Source organism: Mustela erminea, chromosome 13, assembly GCF_009829155.1.
Source record: "Mustela erminea isolate mMusErm1 chromosome 13, mMusErm1.Pri, whole genome shotgun sequence".
Lineage (NCBI taxonomy): Eukaryota > Metazoa > Chordata > Mammalia > Carnivora > Mustelidae > Mustela > Mustela erminea.
Window position 1 is genome coordinate 26,542,193 of NC_045626.1, and position 18,902 is coordinate 26,561,094.

The window sequence follows — 18,902 nt, forward strand, 5'->3', positions numbered from 1 at the left end:
CTCTGCCTCTCCCACTGTTCATGCTTGCCCTCTCTCTCACTCTCTGTCTCTGAAATAAGTGAATAAAATCTTTAAGAAAAAAGAATAATCATAATATATTTGAATTTATTCTTCTCTGTCCAGGGAATATAATGTAATCTTTCTTTGAGCTTCTTGCAGTGTTTTGTGCTCACAGTTGTAAACACCACTTTTCATGACAGAAGAGAAATCTAAACTGATTCTGGGGGCATCTTGTAAAAGTTTTATTGTTCTTCAGCCCATAGAAATGGAATGTTAAAAAAAGAAAAAGTCTTCGGGCTGATGAAGATTTTATAGTTAGCTGGATTTTAACTAATTGACATCAAACTAACTAGAATCACATAGAACCCACAAATTTAGGAACAGGTGAGTTCCAACCCCACCTTTAGATGGGCACTAAGGTAGACTCAAAGAACAAAGAAACAGATGTCAACGTGGATTTCCACGAATTACAATCGTGAAGCGGTGATAAGAAATGTAAAAACTTACACATTTGAAGTAACTTGAGAAAAGAATCAAAGTAATAAATGATAGACCATTTTAGGTAAATCAATCCCATAAAAATATTCCATTATGACTTCCAAGGAAGCCATAATATTTTGAAAATGAATCATCCAAGGGAATGTCACTTAAGCATAATATTTTAGAGTCATTTCTTTTCAGAAAATATATAGTATTTACATTGACTTGGTATTGATTACTTTCCAGGCATTCTACAGAATTCAACAGTTTAACAGGATTTCTGAGAAGGACCCACCTTACATTGAGGTGTTAAATCATAAACAGATGTTCCCTTAAGGTGCCAAAAAGTATAGTAAAATTTTATAGTAAAAAATTTTGTATTATATTTTATATAAAATATATTTTCTATTTCTCTCCTAAGGAGAGGAAAAAACTGTAAAGCTATGGGGCACTGTGGAGGAAAGTTGCTGAGAGCATCTGAAAAAAGATAATTGTTTTCAATTTCTTGATTCTTTCTGAGGGTATCTAGTGTAGGTACTAGCGTATGCTAGTAGCTTCTCGATAAATGTTAGCTGAATATACTGCACATGCTTAAAAATAAATGTTTCTTGGAGGAAGAAAAAAAAATATTCCACTTCCTAAACAACCTTTGTCCCCGCTTCCATTCCTAAGCTACAGGAATCAAAAAAGCACTGCTGGTCACATCCCCAAAGGAAAGGAGATCATATTTTGCTGATGGGAACAGGATTAATATCCACATATAATAGTCAATCTATCTCCTGGGCTTTTGGTAATCAAAATCCAGGATAAATTCTAGCATACAAATCACTTAAAAACAAATAAGCTCTAACATCATGTTGAACCACTGTATTCTGTTGGAGCTTATTGTAAAAAAATATAAAATCAAGAATTCCTACCCGAACAAGTTTTTCTGAATCCCCTCTCCATTTGCTGACAATGGTAGATGCAGAAATGTTAAAGAAGGTGGTTTTACACTCCGTGGCCACAGCTTTAGCCAGTAAGGTCTTTCCTGTGCCTAGAGACACATGAGGATAAAATGCGAGTGACCCTGCACTCCGTTCCTCTGCTCACAGATAGAAGTCAGTCTCCCAAGTGGAAAAGGAGGTGGCCACCCAGGGGTCCTTAGCCCCCCGCCTGAATGAGGACAGACAGGCCAGCTCACCCTCGGCATCCACACTTCACATCAAGTCCAAATCAGAAAGATTCCTTTACCTGGAGGACCATACAGCAGTAGACCTTTCCAGGGCGAAAGGATTCCTGTAAACAGCTGCGGATACTATGGAAACAAGGAACAAAGATGAGGTTTGGAATCAGTATGTCAGCCGGCACACCCTCAGCACAGACAAATGAAGGAAGCTGGGGAGAAACACAGCACAACGGTCAGGTCTTCCTTTTGTTGAGGCTCACTGCTTCTGTTTACATCTGATTTCTCCCCATTTTACTTTCACACTTAATAGCAATGCCCGGCTTAATTTTTGTGGCTTTTAAAAGAGCAGTATTTGTTTTAAGGAAAAGAAAGGCATATGTGGGTACTTTTCTTCTCTGTTACAGTAGTTATTTCCTACATACATAACATCATTTCTCCTGGAGTTCTGTGTACAGGGTATTTGGCAATCTTTGGAATGTTGTGAACCAGGAATGCCCTTTAAGGTAAACACTAAAACCAGCCAACAACAGTGTATGCGAATAAAGCACAAAGCTATGGCAAAGCCTGATTTAGAAGTCGGGAACATTCAGCGCTGAATGCCTTGTGAGACACTAACTCCAAAGAGGACATGCATGGACTTCCATATTCCACAAACTTCCATGATTCTCTCCCATTAGTTCAAATCCAGACAGTCGGGGGCAGTAAGTAGAGCTGATAGAGAACAAGGGAGAAGGAAAAACGATAGTAAAATTGTAACTAGCTCCTGTTTTCTTGCTGATGCTGTTGCCAAAATCTCCATGCCATCACACACAAAGCTTATAACACCATGGAGATGACATACCCAGAGCTCCAATGAGATGTCCATCCTTTCCCGGAAGACTTGTACTGTAGAGCCACTCAGAGGAAAGAGTGAATAAATTTCTACTAAATCTGAATGCCAGTATATTTCTTACCTCCCATGTCTGAATATAGGAAGAAAAGGCAGGGAGACCATCCAGATTTACTGATTTTTGTCTCATTAGACTAGAAGCAGCCAAAATTTAGGGTCTGCATTCTTATCTCAGTGATAAGAATCAATAGATTAGTCAATACAACAAATGTGTTATCTTCAGTGCAGGAGATCACAGAAAATGGCCACAAATTAGCTGCAGCTCCTTCCACCGAGAGAGTATATTTCTCCGACACTAGAATCTGGACTTGGCCCTGTGACCTTGGCCAATGAAACATCAGCAAATATAAGAAGAGACTTGAAAATATAGGAACTATAAGAAGAGACGTGGAAAATGCTGTTGGAGTGGCACCGGCCCTTTCTTGCTTCTGTCTGGGAAGTCTGTGCCACCTTCCTGCCTGCTGGGGGAGGAGAGGCACGTGGACAAGTCTCAGTCATCCTGTCTACGCCAGCTTTCCCAGGCTCCAGCCCAGACTGCCTACCGCCACCCAGACTGCCTACCAAATGCACGACGTCTTGGGGTGGTCTGTTATACAGCCACAGCTATGGGGTACACAGACCTTCTCATCACCACACTTGCAAACCCAACATGGAATGTCTTGTTTTTCTGTTTTCCTTCCGGTTTCATGAACTGCTCCGCACAAAGACTTGTCAGGAAAGAGCAGTGAGCATGATACAATGGCTTTCCTGGCCAGTGCCCTGGAAGGGGCTGCCTAGTGTTTACAAAAAGTCAGAAACAGAACCCTAGATGAAGGGGGTCAAGGGGGAGGGCGATCTGTAGAAACAAAGTGAGAGGCCCTCTCCTACAGGAGGCATTTCTACTATAGTAAGTATATTTTTAGGGAGGCAGGCTAATTTGAACCAATCTGTAGGAACTGACAAGTCTTAGATCTAAAATGATCACTTGAGCAGACCCCGCCTTGACCCAGTATGCAACAGGATTTCGAACTGCCTGCAGTGGACTGGGCCTTGGTACTTCCGTGTTTAACCAAATACTGTGACACAGCCCAAAAGTTAAGGCGATGACAGAAGAACATCCTGTCCTCTTCCTGATGGGTGTGTGACATACAGTTTGTCCAGTGGACAATGAACAGAAACCACCCCCAAGAGGCTTCCCATCCTTACCCTGATAGGGTACACAACAGCTTCCTTGACTAACTGCTTGGCTGCATCGAGTCCAATAATGTCATTCCACTTTATGTTAGGATTATGGAGATAAATGTCCTGCAATGCACATTTGATCATTTTGTTAAAACTAATGTTTTCCTCCACAGCTGTAATAAACACAGGAGCAGCAGAGTACTTGACTTACAATGGGGCATAAAGTGCTGGTGATAAAAACTCTTCATATTAGATATATGTGTATATATCCATGGTAATTACGGGCTAGTTCACCAAAATGGATGCCATGAACACATTCAGTGATTTTTTCCCCCAAGAGGAGATTGATGAGATAATACAGTACTTTTAAGAGGAAACAAAATCTCCTAACGATGGACTATACCTGTCTTCAGTCAATAGCAAACCATGCTGATTTATTACTGTAATCAAAGAAGCTACAGAATGTGCCTTCAAATTACACTGGCTTTTACTGCAAAACAGAGTTCCGAACCAGTGCCTGGCCTCGCCTGCTCCTTGATCTCACAAACGCTTTTTTGTGACCTAAGAGATAATGCTCCTCTGAAACCAATGCCTCCTTTCCCCCAGTGCTCCCTCCCTACTTCCCATCCGGAGCAATTGCTTCTACAAATCCAAGGAAGCCAACAAGCAAGCAAAAGTGCGGTTTGCCCTCTCCTAGTGGAACCCTGTAGCCACCATCCGGAACAATCAATTAAGGCAGCTTTTACTGATAACTACTTTACAGTTTCCAAACTTCAGTTCCACAGGACGTCTCAGAACAGCCACTCAGGGCCTTTCTCAGTAGAAGCTGTTCCAGGCGTAGTGAGTATCAAGAGTCATATCAGACAGAAAAGGCTTCCTTTTTAGAAGTCACTTTGAGTGACTGTAGAACAATCTGGTAACTATTTTTATATTCAGTTAATTTTTTTAAAGATCTATTTATGTATTTGAGAGAGTTTGTGTACCTGAATGGGGGGAGGGGCAGAGAGAGAGAGAATCTTCAAGCAGACTTCCTGCTGAGCGTGGAGACCACCTCAGGGCTCAATCTCTGGACAGTGAGATTATGACCTGAGCTGAAACCAAGGGCTGGACACTTAATCTAAGCCACCCAGGCACCCCTATATTATCTAATTTTTAAATAATACATAAACATGTTTTAAAATATAAAAATATGTTTTTTCAGTGCTGGTGAGATGTTATGTCCCCATCCCCATCCCCTGTCCTCCCACATCCTTCCACCATGCCTGACCACTTTTATTAGCAAAAGTATTCATACGAGTGATTTTGGTAGTGCCTAATAGGCATAATCCTGCGATACAGCAACAGAGAAAGGACTCCGTCTTCCAAAAAACAAAACAAAACAAAACAAAAAACAAAAAAACAAACAAACTTGGGAGAGCGCCCCCTATCTTTATATTGTGGATCTGCAGGCTAGCCTACCTCTCGCTCACATTCTTTTTTTTTTTTTTTTTTTTAGATTTTATTTATTTATTTGACACAGAGAGACAGCAAGAGCAGGAGCACAAGCAGGAACACAGGCAGGGGGAGTGGGAGAAGGAAAGAAGGCTTCCCGCCATGCAGAGCTCAACCCCAGGACCCTGGGGTCATGACCCATGCTGAAGGCAGAAGCTTACTGACTGAACCACCCAGGCACCACCCCCCCCCCACATTCTTATTACCACAGTTTCTTAGGAAAAGCTTGGCACAGATGGGGGATTCATCTACCTTGGAATTCAAAGCATCCGTATATCAGAGCAGTATTTTTTGTCCTCGTCTAGAGCTGATAGTGAGTTCCACATAGCAATGTTTAATTCCCTAAAAGGAAGTTCCTCCTTATAGTAACAAAACTTATCAGTCATGAGGTGGTGATCTCCCCATCACTGTAAACATTCAAGCAGGGACTGGATGATTACTTCCCATGGTACTGTAGAAAAGATGCCAGGTGGAATCATTTGGGGCCAGTTCTACTCTACAACTCTGTCATCACCAGTCATGTTGTCTTTTTGCAGAAACAGTAATTAGACTATTGATTTTTATGGGCATCATTTTTTTTTCTCGGCTCTCCTTTGCATCCTAATTACCACAGCCTGGCTCCGACCTCATCCTCTCTCACTGGTAATAACTTGAGAGCTGGTCTCCTCATCTCCATTTCTTTGCTCTCCATCCACCGCACTGTCATTAGGACACACTAAAAGCACATTTGAGCATCCCGTTCTCCTGATGGACACCTCTCAAAGATTCCCCATGTCCTACAGGCCACTTTCAACCGTGGGCTAGCACTCACTGTGCCCCTTACCCAGAAACTGTGACCTCTCTCTGCAGCCTCCGTTCCCACTGCTCCTTGTGGCTCATTTGGCTAAAAGCTGTACAGTTTTGCAGGCATGTTGTTTGACACAGAACCCTCCACCCTCCCTCCTGTGCATTTCCATGTGCCTGTCTCTTGTGTATCTTCTTCCCTAATGCTTTCCCTATACTTTGACACAAAATACCCCTCCTTTTGTTCTCCTTACCCATGACATGAGAGACTCTTGTAGGCAAGGATTGTGTCTGATTCGTTCATCTTTGTGTTTCCACCCCCCAGCTTGATAGCTAATAGGGACAGGAAGAGCTGCCAAAGAGAACAGCCAGAGCTAGGGAACCCTTAATCACTGCAGACAAGCTGTGCATCTTGGAGCATATTAAACATCTCTCGGAGTCTGCCTAGGTTCTAGTCTTTCATTAAATATGAGATTGCTGGATATCAGATAATGCCCTGTAACTCAGGAAGGTATTCTGTTCCCAAGGAACATGTTCAAAGTCATATGGCTAGAAAGAGAAGGATAAAGAAATCAAATCCAGCTCAACTGATTGCAGAGCCAGTGTCACTCACCAGGAGACTTCACTGCTTTTAAATTCTGGAGGGTAGGGAGGTAAGTGGGGGGATGGGGTAACTCGGTGATGGGCAGTAAGGAAGGCATGTGGTGTGATGAGCACTGGGTGTTACATGCAACTGATGAATCACTGAACTCTACATCTAAAAGTAATGATGTGCTGTATGTTGGCTAACTGAATTTAAATTTTAAAGAAAGAAGAAAATTAAATAAATTCTGGAGGGTAAGCTTAAAAATCAGTAGTCCAGATGATAAGCTCTTTACTAGTAATCTTGTTTTTTGTGGAAATTTCCAATTATGAAATCATCAGACTGCCAACATCTGTGTTTCTAGACTTTGACTGTTGAAACCAGACACAGGTGTGCTCTTTCCTTCTCTAAGAGGCTTTCTTTCCTTAACTCTTGGCTCTGCTCTAAAACCTTTCACCTGTCCCTTCCCTTCTAAGTCTTTTTCCCTTTTGGTTTTCTTGGCCTCTGTAGTGAGATGGTGGGCTTTTTGTATTGTAATTTTATGATTCTATAATTTATTTATCATGCATTATTGTGCCTCTAAACAATATGAGTGCCTTTGCAAGTGGGGGCACTTTATAAATAAATGATCATATTTATTGTTATTAATAAAAGAAGCAGCCCACAATGCTCCAGGAGCCCCAATCCGCCTCCGTAAATTTGTGAATTGAATATCAGATCTTACCCGGCTCACCACGGCTGCCAATTCTCGCATCTCACTATTCATGCCAATAAATGCACTCAGAGGTTTCAACAATCGCTCCTGATGGTGGGAACAAAAAGCTTTACGTTACAATATTCCTCATAATTTAGAAAGCGAAAGGGGGCATGGATCTCGGTGACATAAGTGTTAGCAGGCTGCTGTGACCTTCAATTTGATCTCAGGGTTTCTCTGGACTCAAAATTATCTTTCTGAAGTTTGTCTGGAGGTTGGCAGTTTGCAATGTCGCATCTTAGCCACTTACTGAGGGGTCTGGGTTACAGTCAAAGCTGTTCAAGCCAAGTTCGCTGGTTGCTCCTTTGATGGCATCTGTGAGCAGCCCTCGGAAGTCAACGATTTGGCCCTGAAACGGAGTAATGGTTACTTACACCATTAAGACATGGGGGAAGACTATCCCTAATAGCTCAGCTTCAGTAAATCAAGACACATTTATGTATCTTGGTATGTAGGGCAAACTTAGAGGGAGGCCTTAAAAAGGACCTGCACTAATCATGAATGAGATGATTTCTTCAAGTTGGACACTCTAGAAAAGAAAATTAAGTTGCAGATAAACCCTTCAGAATGAAGTTGTTTGAATAAAAACTCACAAGCATTTTTCTGACACCATACCCTCTGCTTCCTTCCAGGTCTGCGTCCCCTCATCGTCTGATCCTTTGAAACATCCCACACCCAGGAAGAATCCACTGGCACAAGAGTGACAACAGCGCCCACTTGCTTACAGTCGTGTACCTTCTCTACTCAGTAGAGTCCCAGGTTACAAGTGGCTTAAGGCCAGAATTCAAACCCAGATGTCTGTCCCCCATCCTCCCCGTGCCCCTTGCGGTCCCCGCAAGGGACAGGCCAAAAGAAAAAGCAAGGATGCATGCAGAAAACAAAACAGTAACAGCAGTAGCCAGCACACACGGGTATATGTGCAGACCTCCATGTTATACACCGGGCACGAGGCTAACACTCTCCGTTCAAGATATTTAAAGCAGGCACTGATTATTTCCATTTTCCGGAGAAAGAGAAACGAGGCTTGGAAAGATTGAGCAACTTGCCCAAGGTCACACAGCTGAGAAAGTCTGAGCAGGGTTCTGAACCTAGGCAAACAGACTACTGCCTTTAAGAAATGCCTACTAAATTTGTAGGGGGTCCAGGAATGCCAAAGCTAGGGACCCTAACATGGCCATGACAGGCCCATTTTGGAGATGGGCCCCTGGCCATATACCCTCATTCAGTTTATGAACATTTGTAGTGCTAGGGAGAAACCCATCTGCATTTTAAGGATACTCTCTTCAGGACACTTCTGCTGGAAAGAGAATTTATGACCAGACTCCTTCAAAGGTTAAGTGCTCCTTCAAAGGTTAAAGAGTCCCTTCCTTGTGACCTGATCAGAAACGACTATTCATATCAACAACGAGATGTTCATGGGAGAAACTAGGGCCACAGAATTACTAGGCCAAAGTGACTCAAAACACAATGACACTGGCAGAGGTAAACCGGGAAGCATTTCTTCACAGGAGGCACTGATCTGAACGCATCATCTCCAGCGATCACCCGTATCACCGCGGCCCTTCCAGGGAGCCACTGGAGGCCAGTGAGAGCTCCTTGACTTCCAGGGAGATGCTCCCCAGCGCCCCCTTCAGGCACACACAGCCAGAGTCTCGTTTATCCAAGAAGAGCTGGCCAGAGCTAAATCCAACGTCCTGTAGTCTGAGAACTTGCCCAGAGAAAGAACAATGGCTCTTACGAGGAGTACAATACAACCCCGGAAGTTACAGTCAAGAGAAATCTGTTGATGTTGATACTGCTTCTTCTCATCCTCAAAGGACATGTGTTAACTAGCCTTTTGCCTCCATCTACCCAGTCTGAGTCTTTTCTGTCTGAGCCGCTCTTATTGATGGATCAAGACATGAGGTTCATTATGAAAGGGGTAGAGCTATCTATTAGGGACAATATCCACCCTGTTTCTTTTTTATTTTTTTTTAAGATTTTATTTATTTATTAGACAGGCAGAGATCACAAGCAGGCAGAGAGGCAAGCAGAGAGAGAGGGGAGAAGCAGGCTCACCACCAAGAAGAGAACCCGATGTGGGAGTCGATCCCAGGACCCTGGGATCATGACCTGAGCTGAAGGCAGAGGCTTTAACCCACTGAACCACCCAGGCGTCCCTATCCACCCTATTTCAACTGAGGTTTCATGGCTCACATGAAATGACACTCAAGCCTAGAGCCACACCTCCAGGGAGGAAAGGGGCCACGACTAGTCAGGTACCACACACAGACAGGAAGAGAAGGATAACTCCTGCAATAACCCAGAACACCAGTGTTTCCCATTTCGGTCCCAGGACGTTTAAGCTGACCGTGACGTTAGAAGCCAAACCCCTGAGCTTACAAGTAGGGAGACTTGAGCTTCTTAGAGATGGGGCTGTTCCTTCAAGACCATTCATCCAGAAAGGAGATTCAGACCAGAACCCCAGGGCTCAACCCCCCAGCCAGTGCTCTCCTCAGCTCACCTCACAGCCAGGTTCTGACCATTCTGTATTAGCTTTTCTATTTGACAACGATAACATTTTTTATTTTCATTTTTAGAAAGAAAAGCAATTTCTCATTTTGGTGCTATGTTCATGAATTCTACTTACTTTTTGTGGGCGGATGTTTTCTTCTCCACCGCCTTTGTTGATTCCTGATATGCTCAAGCCAAAGTCAGCACTCTCCGCGTGGGAATTACTGACAGCCTCCTGAAGAAAGAGGAAGACAGTGAGAAGTCAGCCGTGGAAAGCAAGTGACAGATGTTGGCGGAAACTGCCCATTCCATCATCCAAAATTCACACATTGGCTCTCAGTTCAGTGAAAGGAAACCCCGTGTGTAATTGGGCCACTTCTGTGTAGTCCCAGCAAGATGAATTCACTCCCTGCCCGAGCCGTGTGGAAGAGCTGTCAGTGGAAGCCATGGGCTCCAAGCAGCTTTTCCAGTGAAGGAAACCATATGGTGCCTCAACCCAGACCCACTCACTGACTTTTCTCTTGTGACCAGAGGTGTGTGATGTGGGAGGGGCTGAGTTCGGAGATGGAGCAGAGCTGATATTCAACCCGCCACCTGTGGGATTCTCCTGCCCCATCTCACCCCCCTCCCCTCCCCGCGAGGCAGATTACACTGGCCAGGAGTGTACAACCTCTTTGAGAGGGAGAGATTCCTTCCGACAACTGAATTTCATGATAAACGCCTTTCTATATCGCCAGGCATCTCTGACAGCCATTCTTGCCATTCCTTTCCACAATTTTTTTTTTCAAAGATTTTATTTATTTGTTTGACAGAGAGAGCTCACAAGTAGGCAGAGAGGCAGGCAGAGAGGAGGAAGCAGGCTCCCTGCTGAGCAGAGCCCGATACGGGGCTCGATCCCAGGACCCTGGGATCATGACCTGAGCTGAAGGCAGAGGCTTAACCCACTGAGCCCCCCAGGCACCCCCTCTTTTTCACAATTTCACTTGGTTTTCTTTCCTCTGAAACCTGGTATGTTTGTCTGAACCCAAGAGCTTCTAGGTATGGATCCCCTGAGTCAGGAGCCATTGATCTCACCCCCTGCTGGGCTCTTGCCTTTTCTCCCCACCCTGTTCCTGAGATGGTCCAGTGTGTTGGTCCGGAGGGGGACCAACCATGTGTGCTTTGGAGAAGCCCATGGAATGGAGGAACCATTTCTGACTAATCTTTGGCCTCATCCTGGATGTGCTTTGGGACAGGAAGACTTGTCACCTACAGTTACCTTAAATGGGATGATTGAGCATTGTAGCAACCAGGCCCCCTGCTCTTTCTGGGTCCAAGGCTCACCCCTCAAAGCCTGTCATCCAGGACTCTGACCAGGGGGGTAAGGCTAAGGGGAGGAAGGAGACCTCCCACTCAAATTAGAAGACATTAGGAAGACTGGAGATTTGCCTGCGGTTTTAATCCAGAAGAAAATCTACAATTTAACACAATCACACAGCATTTTAAAAACATATGTCCTTGAATAAATAAATGTGACTTTTTTTCTTGGAGCAATTTCTCAGCCACCTGTAATCTTACCAACACCAAACAAAGCTGTCCAGACCTGTTTAGGATGCTCCTTACGGAGGGATTTGGCATCCCCTGATTTCCCCGCTGTGGTTCTGGACCGTGGCCTCTGCTGACTGATCTTGGGAAGATTTTGACAGCTGTCGCTCATCACTCTAGGGGAGGGAACAAAGACCTTGGAGGAAATTATCTTAACCACTTAACTTGAGGTAACTAAACAACTTGTGTAGCACCTTAAAAAAAAAAAAAAAAAGGCATTCTGGAAAGATAGGCCTATGTGCCCCAGTTGGGGCCTCCATCTGCCCTGTCCTTCCACCCCATCTGTCCTGGCTCTGGCTTGCTCCAGGCTACCCCTTGGGGTTCTCCAAGACCAGGCTAGAGTGCCCACCTCCTCCCAGAGACCCCTGACTCCTCTTCCTTTCCCCACATGCCACCCAACCCCAGCCCTTCTGCACATAGCTCTGTATTTCAAGAACACATGGCTTCGTAAGCATTTCTCCAACATTCCCACTTCCCTTAAAGAACAGTAGCAGACCAGGGGGCAGGTTGTGGGGAGACAAGAGAAAGCCTAGGGATTTGCCAGTGGTTTTGGTCTGGTGTGCGGGGTGTACCTAGAGGGGATCTGCGGAAGGGAAGCAGACCTTGACTCATCTCTTTTGTCACAGATCTTCACATTTGCAAAACAAATGTTCACCAAATATTGTTCACTTAAAGCAAAACAAATCAATGGGGCTGGAAATTCAGACAGTGGCTGCCTCTGGTGGAGATGGGGAGTATTGGCTGGAAAGGGAGCCTATTGGGAGGCGGGGGGTGCTGGGGTGTGGCACTTAGAAGAGCATATATGGGTTTGACAGCATGTGTGTGTATATATGGGTTGGATGGCATATATGTTACATGTTTTACCTACATCAATGCAAAAGTAAAATAAATTTATACATGAGGTCCTCACCATGAGACCTAAAATTCAGTACTGGAATATTGTTGGATAGGAGATGGAATCAGAGAGAGGCAGGACTGCGTGGAGGGCACCCCATAGCAGAAGTTGTTTAGTTTTCTCAGTTCCTTTGTCCTTACACGTGAGATGTGTTTGCAGGAGTTTCACTGGAAGCGTGTCTCCCATGTTCTAAGGTGTCTCAGAGAGCAGCTATTTCTCCATGTCTTTGCCGAGAAAGAAAAAGTTGTTTGTGTCTAATGTAAACAGATGTTTGGCCAGCAAGACCGCCCACACCAATGATACCCTCAGTGTCCATATGCGATGACCCCAGAGTTCACCCACAGGGGTGAGCGTCCTAAGAGGTATATGGCATTTATTTTTCATCTGTAAATTAGGAATAAAAAAGCCTGTCCCTCGGGCCTTTAGCTGGCACAAAAATGAAATTATCTAGGAAATGAATACCAAACATTTTACAAGTGTAAACCCTTATTAATAGTATTGATTTAAATGAAGTGAGGTTTCATATATTTATATATATATATATACATATATATGTATATATATATATATATATATATATATATTTGCCTAACGTCATTGCAGGGCTGGCAACTGGAAGTCTGATTCCCCACTCTGATTTCCCTTTAGAGGCAAGTGATTCACAGATTTGCTTTAACACAATCAAAGACAAGTGCTTAATGTGCAGAGCAGCGTGATTCATTTCCTGTCAGCTCTAATGATTGTAGAATTCTTCCTAATATGAAACCAAACTCATCCTACTGTAACTTTATTTGCCACTCCCAGGTGTGCCCTGTGGAATTCTACAAAGAAGACTCAATCCTCTTTAGAGAGTGAAGACCCGTACCATGTTGTTCTAGGGGCACCTCCTCCCCAAGTCTTCCATTCTTCAAGCTAAACATCACCAGCTGCTCCAGTCATTTTTAAGACTACCTTGCTCTGAGAGTCATCCTCATCCTGGTCACTTTTCCCTTATCCACTGTCTTCTGACCAGAACAGTCACCTCCCACTCTGTGGACACTGCATTTCCGCTGAGGCCGAGATCACACGGGCAATCACATCACTCTGCTGACTCACACTGCATTTTTGCTAACTCAAATTTCTAGGTCTCTGATTTTGTAACGAAGGAGCTATTTGTCTTAATCTTTGGTTAGAGCTTATACCTTATTTCGTTCAATTTCATCTTGTTATTTTGGGTTCATCTTCCAAATTGCCAAGATTTTTTTGGCATCCTAATTCTGTTACCCATCCCATGAAATAACCATACCTCCCCTGGGTCATGGGCAAATCGGTACACTGGAAGCTTGCTCTTTGGTGTGAGATGCGCAAATTAGGAAAAGGTACTTTCATTTGTTAATGGCCAGTCTCATGACACAACCTCTCATTTCAATATCTGTCTTCAATTATAAAATTATAAACAGCATTCATTAATTTCCTAATTATCCTTCCTGATTCCAGCCATTTGAAGGCTGACCTCTATGGTTGCTGTGTACAAACACTTACTCAGAGAGGAGCTGCAGACACCAAAGCTGCCAAGCTCCATCCCTAAAGAGAAGCAAAGTGCTCAGAAGACACTTGCTCATGGAATGTTCTGCCACATAGGGAATGCTGGGGAAGTTCCAGGCATGAGTGGCTGGAAAATAATCAGAATCCAAATGCACGCCAAAGCTGGCCCCTTAAAATGCTCCTCACCATTTCCATTCAAAAGTAATTATCGGGGGGCACTGGGTGGCTCAGTCAGTTAAACCTCTGCCTTTGGCTCAGGTCATGACCCCAGTGTCCTGGGATGGAGCCACGCATCAGCCTCCCTGCTCAGCGGGAGCCTGCTTCCCCCCTCCCTCTGCTGCTCCCCCTGCTTGTGCTCACTCTCTCTTTGTCAAATAAATAAAATCTTTAAAAAGTAGTTATCATTCATTGTCAGAGTCTGACTAGCTTTATGGAAACTATAAATAAAAGGATAACACTTTGATCAAAACAATAAAACCGTTCCCAAAGAAGAGCACAAAACAAAGGTAGCCTCAGGCAGAACATTACTGAGAGTATTATCATGAAGCATGCACGGGGCCCTCTACATGTGGGGACCTCACTTTGGGTCAGAAACTTGCTCCAAGTTGGTGAGTAGCAGAGCCAGGAATTGAACCTGGATCTTTTCCTCTCTGAGGTCTGTACTCTTCATAGCACAGAGCTTGGAAAGAGCACCAATGAATGCAGTTAATTGTGATAAAACCAGGAGAACCAACAGACAGTGACCCATATCCTGGGCACCTGTAACATGAGAAGAACCCGTGGCTGGGCCCACCAAGGTCACATGACCATAGTCTGCAATTGCTGGTAGACAGACATGGAGCTGAGCTGGAGAATCTTCTGGAAAGGGGTCCCACAAACTCCTAGAGTTGGGTTGACTAAGACGAATTACCATTCATCTTACCTTCTGGTCTTCCCTCCACTTCTTTGTGGTAAATTATTTTCCACTGTGACAAAACAAATATTGGGAGGAAAAGGAAAGTTAATTTTTAAAAGAAAGTGATTTGTCAGTAATGTTTGTCCTCTCACATCGTTTTTAAAATTTGTGTTATAGCCTTGTAGAATCTGGGAAGTCAAAGCTATTCTCACATAGAAAGAAGTGAAACTACCAGCAAAGAGAAAGAAGCCCATGTTTGCCAAGAATTTCCACACAGAGAAGGATCCCAAAGCCCTCAGATATGAAATGTGTTGGAAACCATGAACCTGGTGGTGACCTCAGTGTGGGCCAGGTGACAGTAATCATTTCAAGTTTTCATGAACTTGACACCATTTTGCTGTGGTCTGTGGGACACCAGGGCAATTCCATGGAGACTTATCAATTGTACTCTGCCAATTTACCTTAAAATAAACACACTGTGCCCAGTATCCCAGGAGACTATGGTTCCAAGTTAGATCAGAACAGAAATCTAGAGAGTAGATTGTGTCAGCGACAGTCCTGGTGGCTCAGTGGTTAGGCATCAGTGTTTTCTCTGCCAAAACCCAGATCCAACACTCAGTCAAGGACTTGGGAGCTCTGAACGCTGCACTGGAAAGGAACTCACATAAAATATCCCCTCCAGCTAGGAGAATCGCCCCCGGCTATTTTTAATTGACATTCCTCTCAGTTTCCTGGTCCCCACATGAAATGTTAAAGTCTGTGGCTTAACAAGTGCCTTGTAAACAGGACAATGATCTCCCTTGGTTTATAATTACTTCCCCCACTTAACAGACTTCTAAGTCAATGTTACTACAAAACATAGGGCCCACACTTTAGATCTTTCCTCCAGCCAGCCTCCTTGACTGCTAACCTATACTGGGTCTTTACATTCTATTGATCATTATCTGGATTGATGGCTTTCAAAAGCATTTCATTATCTATACATGAGCTATTAGCTTCACCAATACTCATTTTCATGTTATTTTCAAGATAAATAATAGGTCTTCCTAACAACAACAACAACAACGAAAAAGTCTTCTGTCATTTATCCTCTTCCAACAGCTCTTTTCATCTCTAAAGAAATGAAAGTAGTGTTGGTCTTCTAAAAAGTACCTGTGATACACTGGGGTTTTGCTCTCCTTGTCCTAAAATATATAATCCTTGAACAAATAGCAGCATGGCTCTAGGGACATGGCCCAGACAATCACACTGACGTTATCTGTATAGGATCTACTAGAGGCTACATGGTCTTTCTGGTCTATTCTTTCAGTGCAGGGTGGCAGTAGCATCCATCTGGGAACACAATGAGGAAGAAACACCAATCTTAAAGATGAGAGAAAACCTTATTTCTAGAAAATAGCCATGTACCTGTGTCTGATGATGCCTTTTTGACAATTTTGGGATATTTCTGAAATTTTACAAAATAGTAGCTCTCATACTCCATCAAAATAGTTTCAAGGTCAATGTTGTCACAAACTTCAAAGCGTCGTAACCCCAGTTTAGTTTCTTGCTCCAAAGCATTGGCTGCATCGATGTATCTGGCCATTTCACAGAAGAAAAAAGCAAAACAAAAGAATTGACTCTGGGTGAAATGAATAAAGGCAAACACGCACGACAAGTCTAAACATGTTCAATACAAATAGTAAGCTTATGTTAAATGGTACATGAGATGACAGTAGGATACATAATGTTCACCTATAGAGTAAGAAGCCCCACAGATGGTAAAGACATGCACGTAGTGTTTTTCAAAGCAGTTGCCTCGGGAAGTTACATACTTACTCTAATGATGTCATCATTGTTCAAAATGTTTTTGGAAGTGCTTAAAAGTCAAATAAGGAAATCAACTAAGAAAATGTTTTGTGCTTTACCTTTACTAATTTTTAGCCTAAAGTGGATATTTGCCCAACTCAATTACCTCTTTATTCACCAGCACTCCTTTTAGATAACATCGGGCAATTGATAAACCCAAATTCAACCTCAAGAGGCAAGATCTGCCATGATTTTGAAGCAATTGAAAAGGGTAGGTTTTGAGTTTTGAAGGAAATTCTGAAACTATGTTGATCAATATCATTGAGGGAAAGTTAGCATAAGAAGACATCATCGGCTTGGATGTATTATTCCTGGTAGTGTTTTCTTCAGTCACACGTGACACTAGCACCAGACTGGGGATGTAAGGACTGTCTTCACCGGGAGTTCTTCACTGTCATTTTTAACCTGTTCAGTTGTAGGGCCGTCCAACTTCGGTGGTCTTAGCAATAAAAGCAAATGCTTTGTCTCACTCTGAAAGTGGAAAGACTCTCCAGGTCTTAATCTTAGCTCTTGGCTTCTTATTGAAACCAACAACTCTCTCCTGAAAAGTGTGCAGATATGCACAAGTTAACATACAGTTTCATCCAAGGACCTCAGATTAAGAATTCCTGCTGCAGGACAGAGTTCTTGCTGTTTGGTTCCAGTCTGGGAAAGTAGAAGAAAACGTTATTTACTATCCTCTCTTCCCTGCCCCAGATTCAGGTCAGTTGGAAGCCTGGACTTTCTTAAACGAGGTGGCCATGATTATTTCCGGTGACCCTGCTAATTTTAAAGACATTGTAAGTGTCAATTGATAGTCGACCTCTGATCTTTCTGTCTACCTAATTGTTCCACTTAGCTCATGCCCTTTCTTTCTTTCTTTTCTTTCTGTCTGCACCTGCTAGAACATCCTCGTCCGTCATGTCTCTCTATCCATACTTCATACATATTCCATCCTCCATACATCTTTCAAGACCAGCTCGCATCACCTTCTCTACAAAGCTTTTTCTGATTGTTTATTTCAATCCACTATAATCTATCCTCTTTGTGAAGATAAATTCTTAGTATTTTGTTAAGGGCAGGTCTACTTTTCTGGAAGTTTACTTCTCATCTTGAGAATCCACTCATAAAAGTACCTTAACCAAGGGATTCTCAGGACAATGAGCAACTCTAGTCGAATTTTCATGAATGCGAGATGCAAGGGGCCATCTTGTGGCAGAAAGGGGAAATGCATGCTTTGTGAATAACAGTAAGCACAATAGCAGAAGGGATAACTACACTGACTTTTCTTTGTTTTCACAGTTCTTCCTGATACAGTGCCTTCGCTCGGTTGACACCTGGGGCTGGATAACCCTGTTGTGGGTTGCTGTCACGTGCATGGAAGGATGTTTAGCAGCATCCCTGCTCTCTCCCCCCAGGTGCCATTGTGGCAGTCAAAAAACGTCTCCTGACATTGCCAAATGTCCCCCAAGGGGCAAAATTACCCCAGTTGAGAACTGCTGTGTTTACTTGAAAGTTCAAGCCCTAAGCCTAAGACCCAAATATTTTCTTCCTGGCCGAGGCTTGGAAAGAAAGAAAACTCAAAAGTAAATAGTGGATGAACTCTCTTCCTCACAAAACCCAGAACACCTTCAGCCTTCATGGCAAGGGCTTGCCCGTTTCTGAATCAGGTTGGTGGCCAAACTCAAACGCTTCCCCATTTCCTCTCCTGCCAGTCAACAAATGGCATTACCCAGAAAAGAGAGTCAAGCACAGGTCGTCAGGTAAATGCGGTACCTTTATTTTGAGGGAAGGAGAATTGAGGACTAAGAGCATTATCTCTGTGTAGATACCCAGCAGTGGGACCCGGGGGAATCTTATTTGATAGGGCTGAAACCTGAATGGGAAAGGGAAGGTATTTCAGGAACAGGGTAGCTTTGTTAAAATTTTCAAATGCGTAATGGGAATAATATCTATGTAAATGAGGCAATAAAAGTCTGTGTCTGTGTCTGTGTTGCTGAACATGAGGGCATCGGTAGGCAGAGCACAAGGGATTTTTAGGGCGAAGCTATTGGATATGATACTGCAATGCCAGATCTATGACATTACACATTTGTCAAAGCTCACGGAATTCTACAGCCCAAGAGTAAACCCTGATGGAAACTATGGACATCAGCTAACATTAATGTATCAAAATCGGTTCTCCAGTTGTGACAAACGTACCACACCAATACAAGAGGTTAATAATAGGGGAGACTGGCTTGGGGGATTCCCAGTAGGTGGGAACTCTCTATACTTTCTGCTCAGTTTTTCTATAAATAGAAAACTATTCTAAAAAATAAATTCTATGAACTATTTTGTTAAGTGTGTATCTGGAAAAGTGGGGGTCAGGGAAA

The 18,902-nt window shown here is 43.4% G+C and overlaps 1 protein-coding gene across 2 annotated transcripts in view; it reads right to left on the reverse strand.

Annotated features, from left to right (window-relative positions):
• Positions 1-18,902, reverse strand: part of KATNAL2 (katanin catalytic subunit A1 like 2) — a 107,407-nt gene that overhangs the window by 26,990 nt on the left and 61,515 nt on the right. For both annotated transcript variants that reach the window (XM_032309149.1, XM_032309150.1), the window contains 9 exons: positions 16,108-16,277; positions 14,728-14,770; positions 11,385-11,502; positions 9,939-10,037; positions 7,560-7,658; positions 7,280-7,357; positions 3,723-3,821; positions 1,714-1,777; positions 1,398-1,516 (listed from right to left, as the gene is read on the reverse strand). In XM_032309149.1, coding sequence (XP_032165040.1) covers positions 1,398-1,516; positions 1,714-1,777; positions 3,723-3,821; positions 7,280-7,357; positions 7,560-7,658; positions 9,939-10,037; positions 11,385-11,502; positions 14,728-14,770; positions 16,108-16,277 — 889 coding nt within the window. The remainder of the gene's footprint in view (positions 1-1,397; positions 1,517-1,713; positions 1,778-3,722; positions 3,822-7,279; positions 7,358-7,559; positions 7,659-9,938; positions 10,038-11,384; positions 11,503-14,727; positions 14,771-16,107; positions 16,278-18,902) is intronic.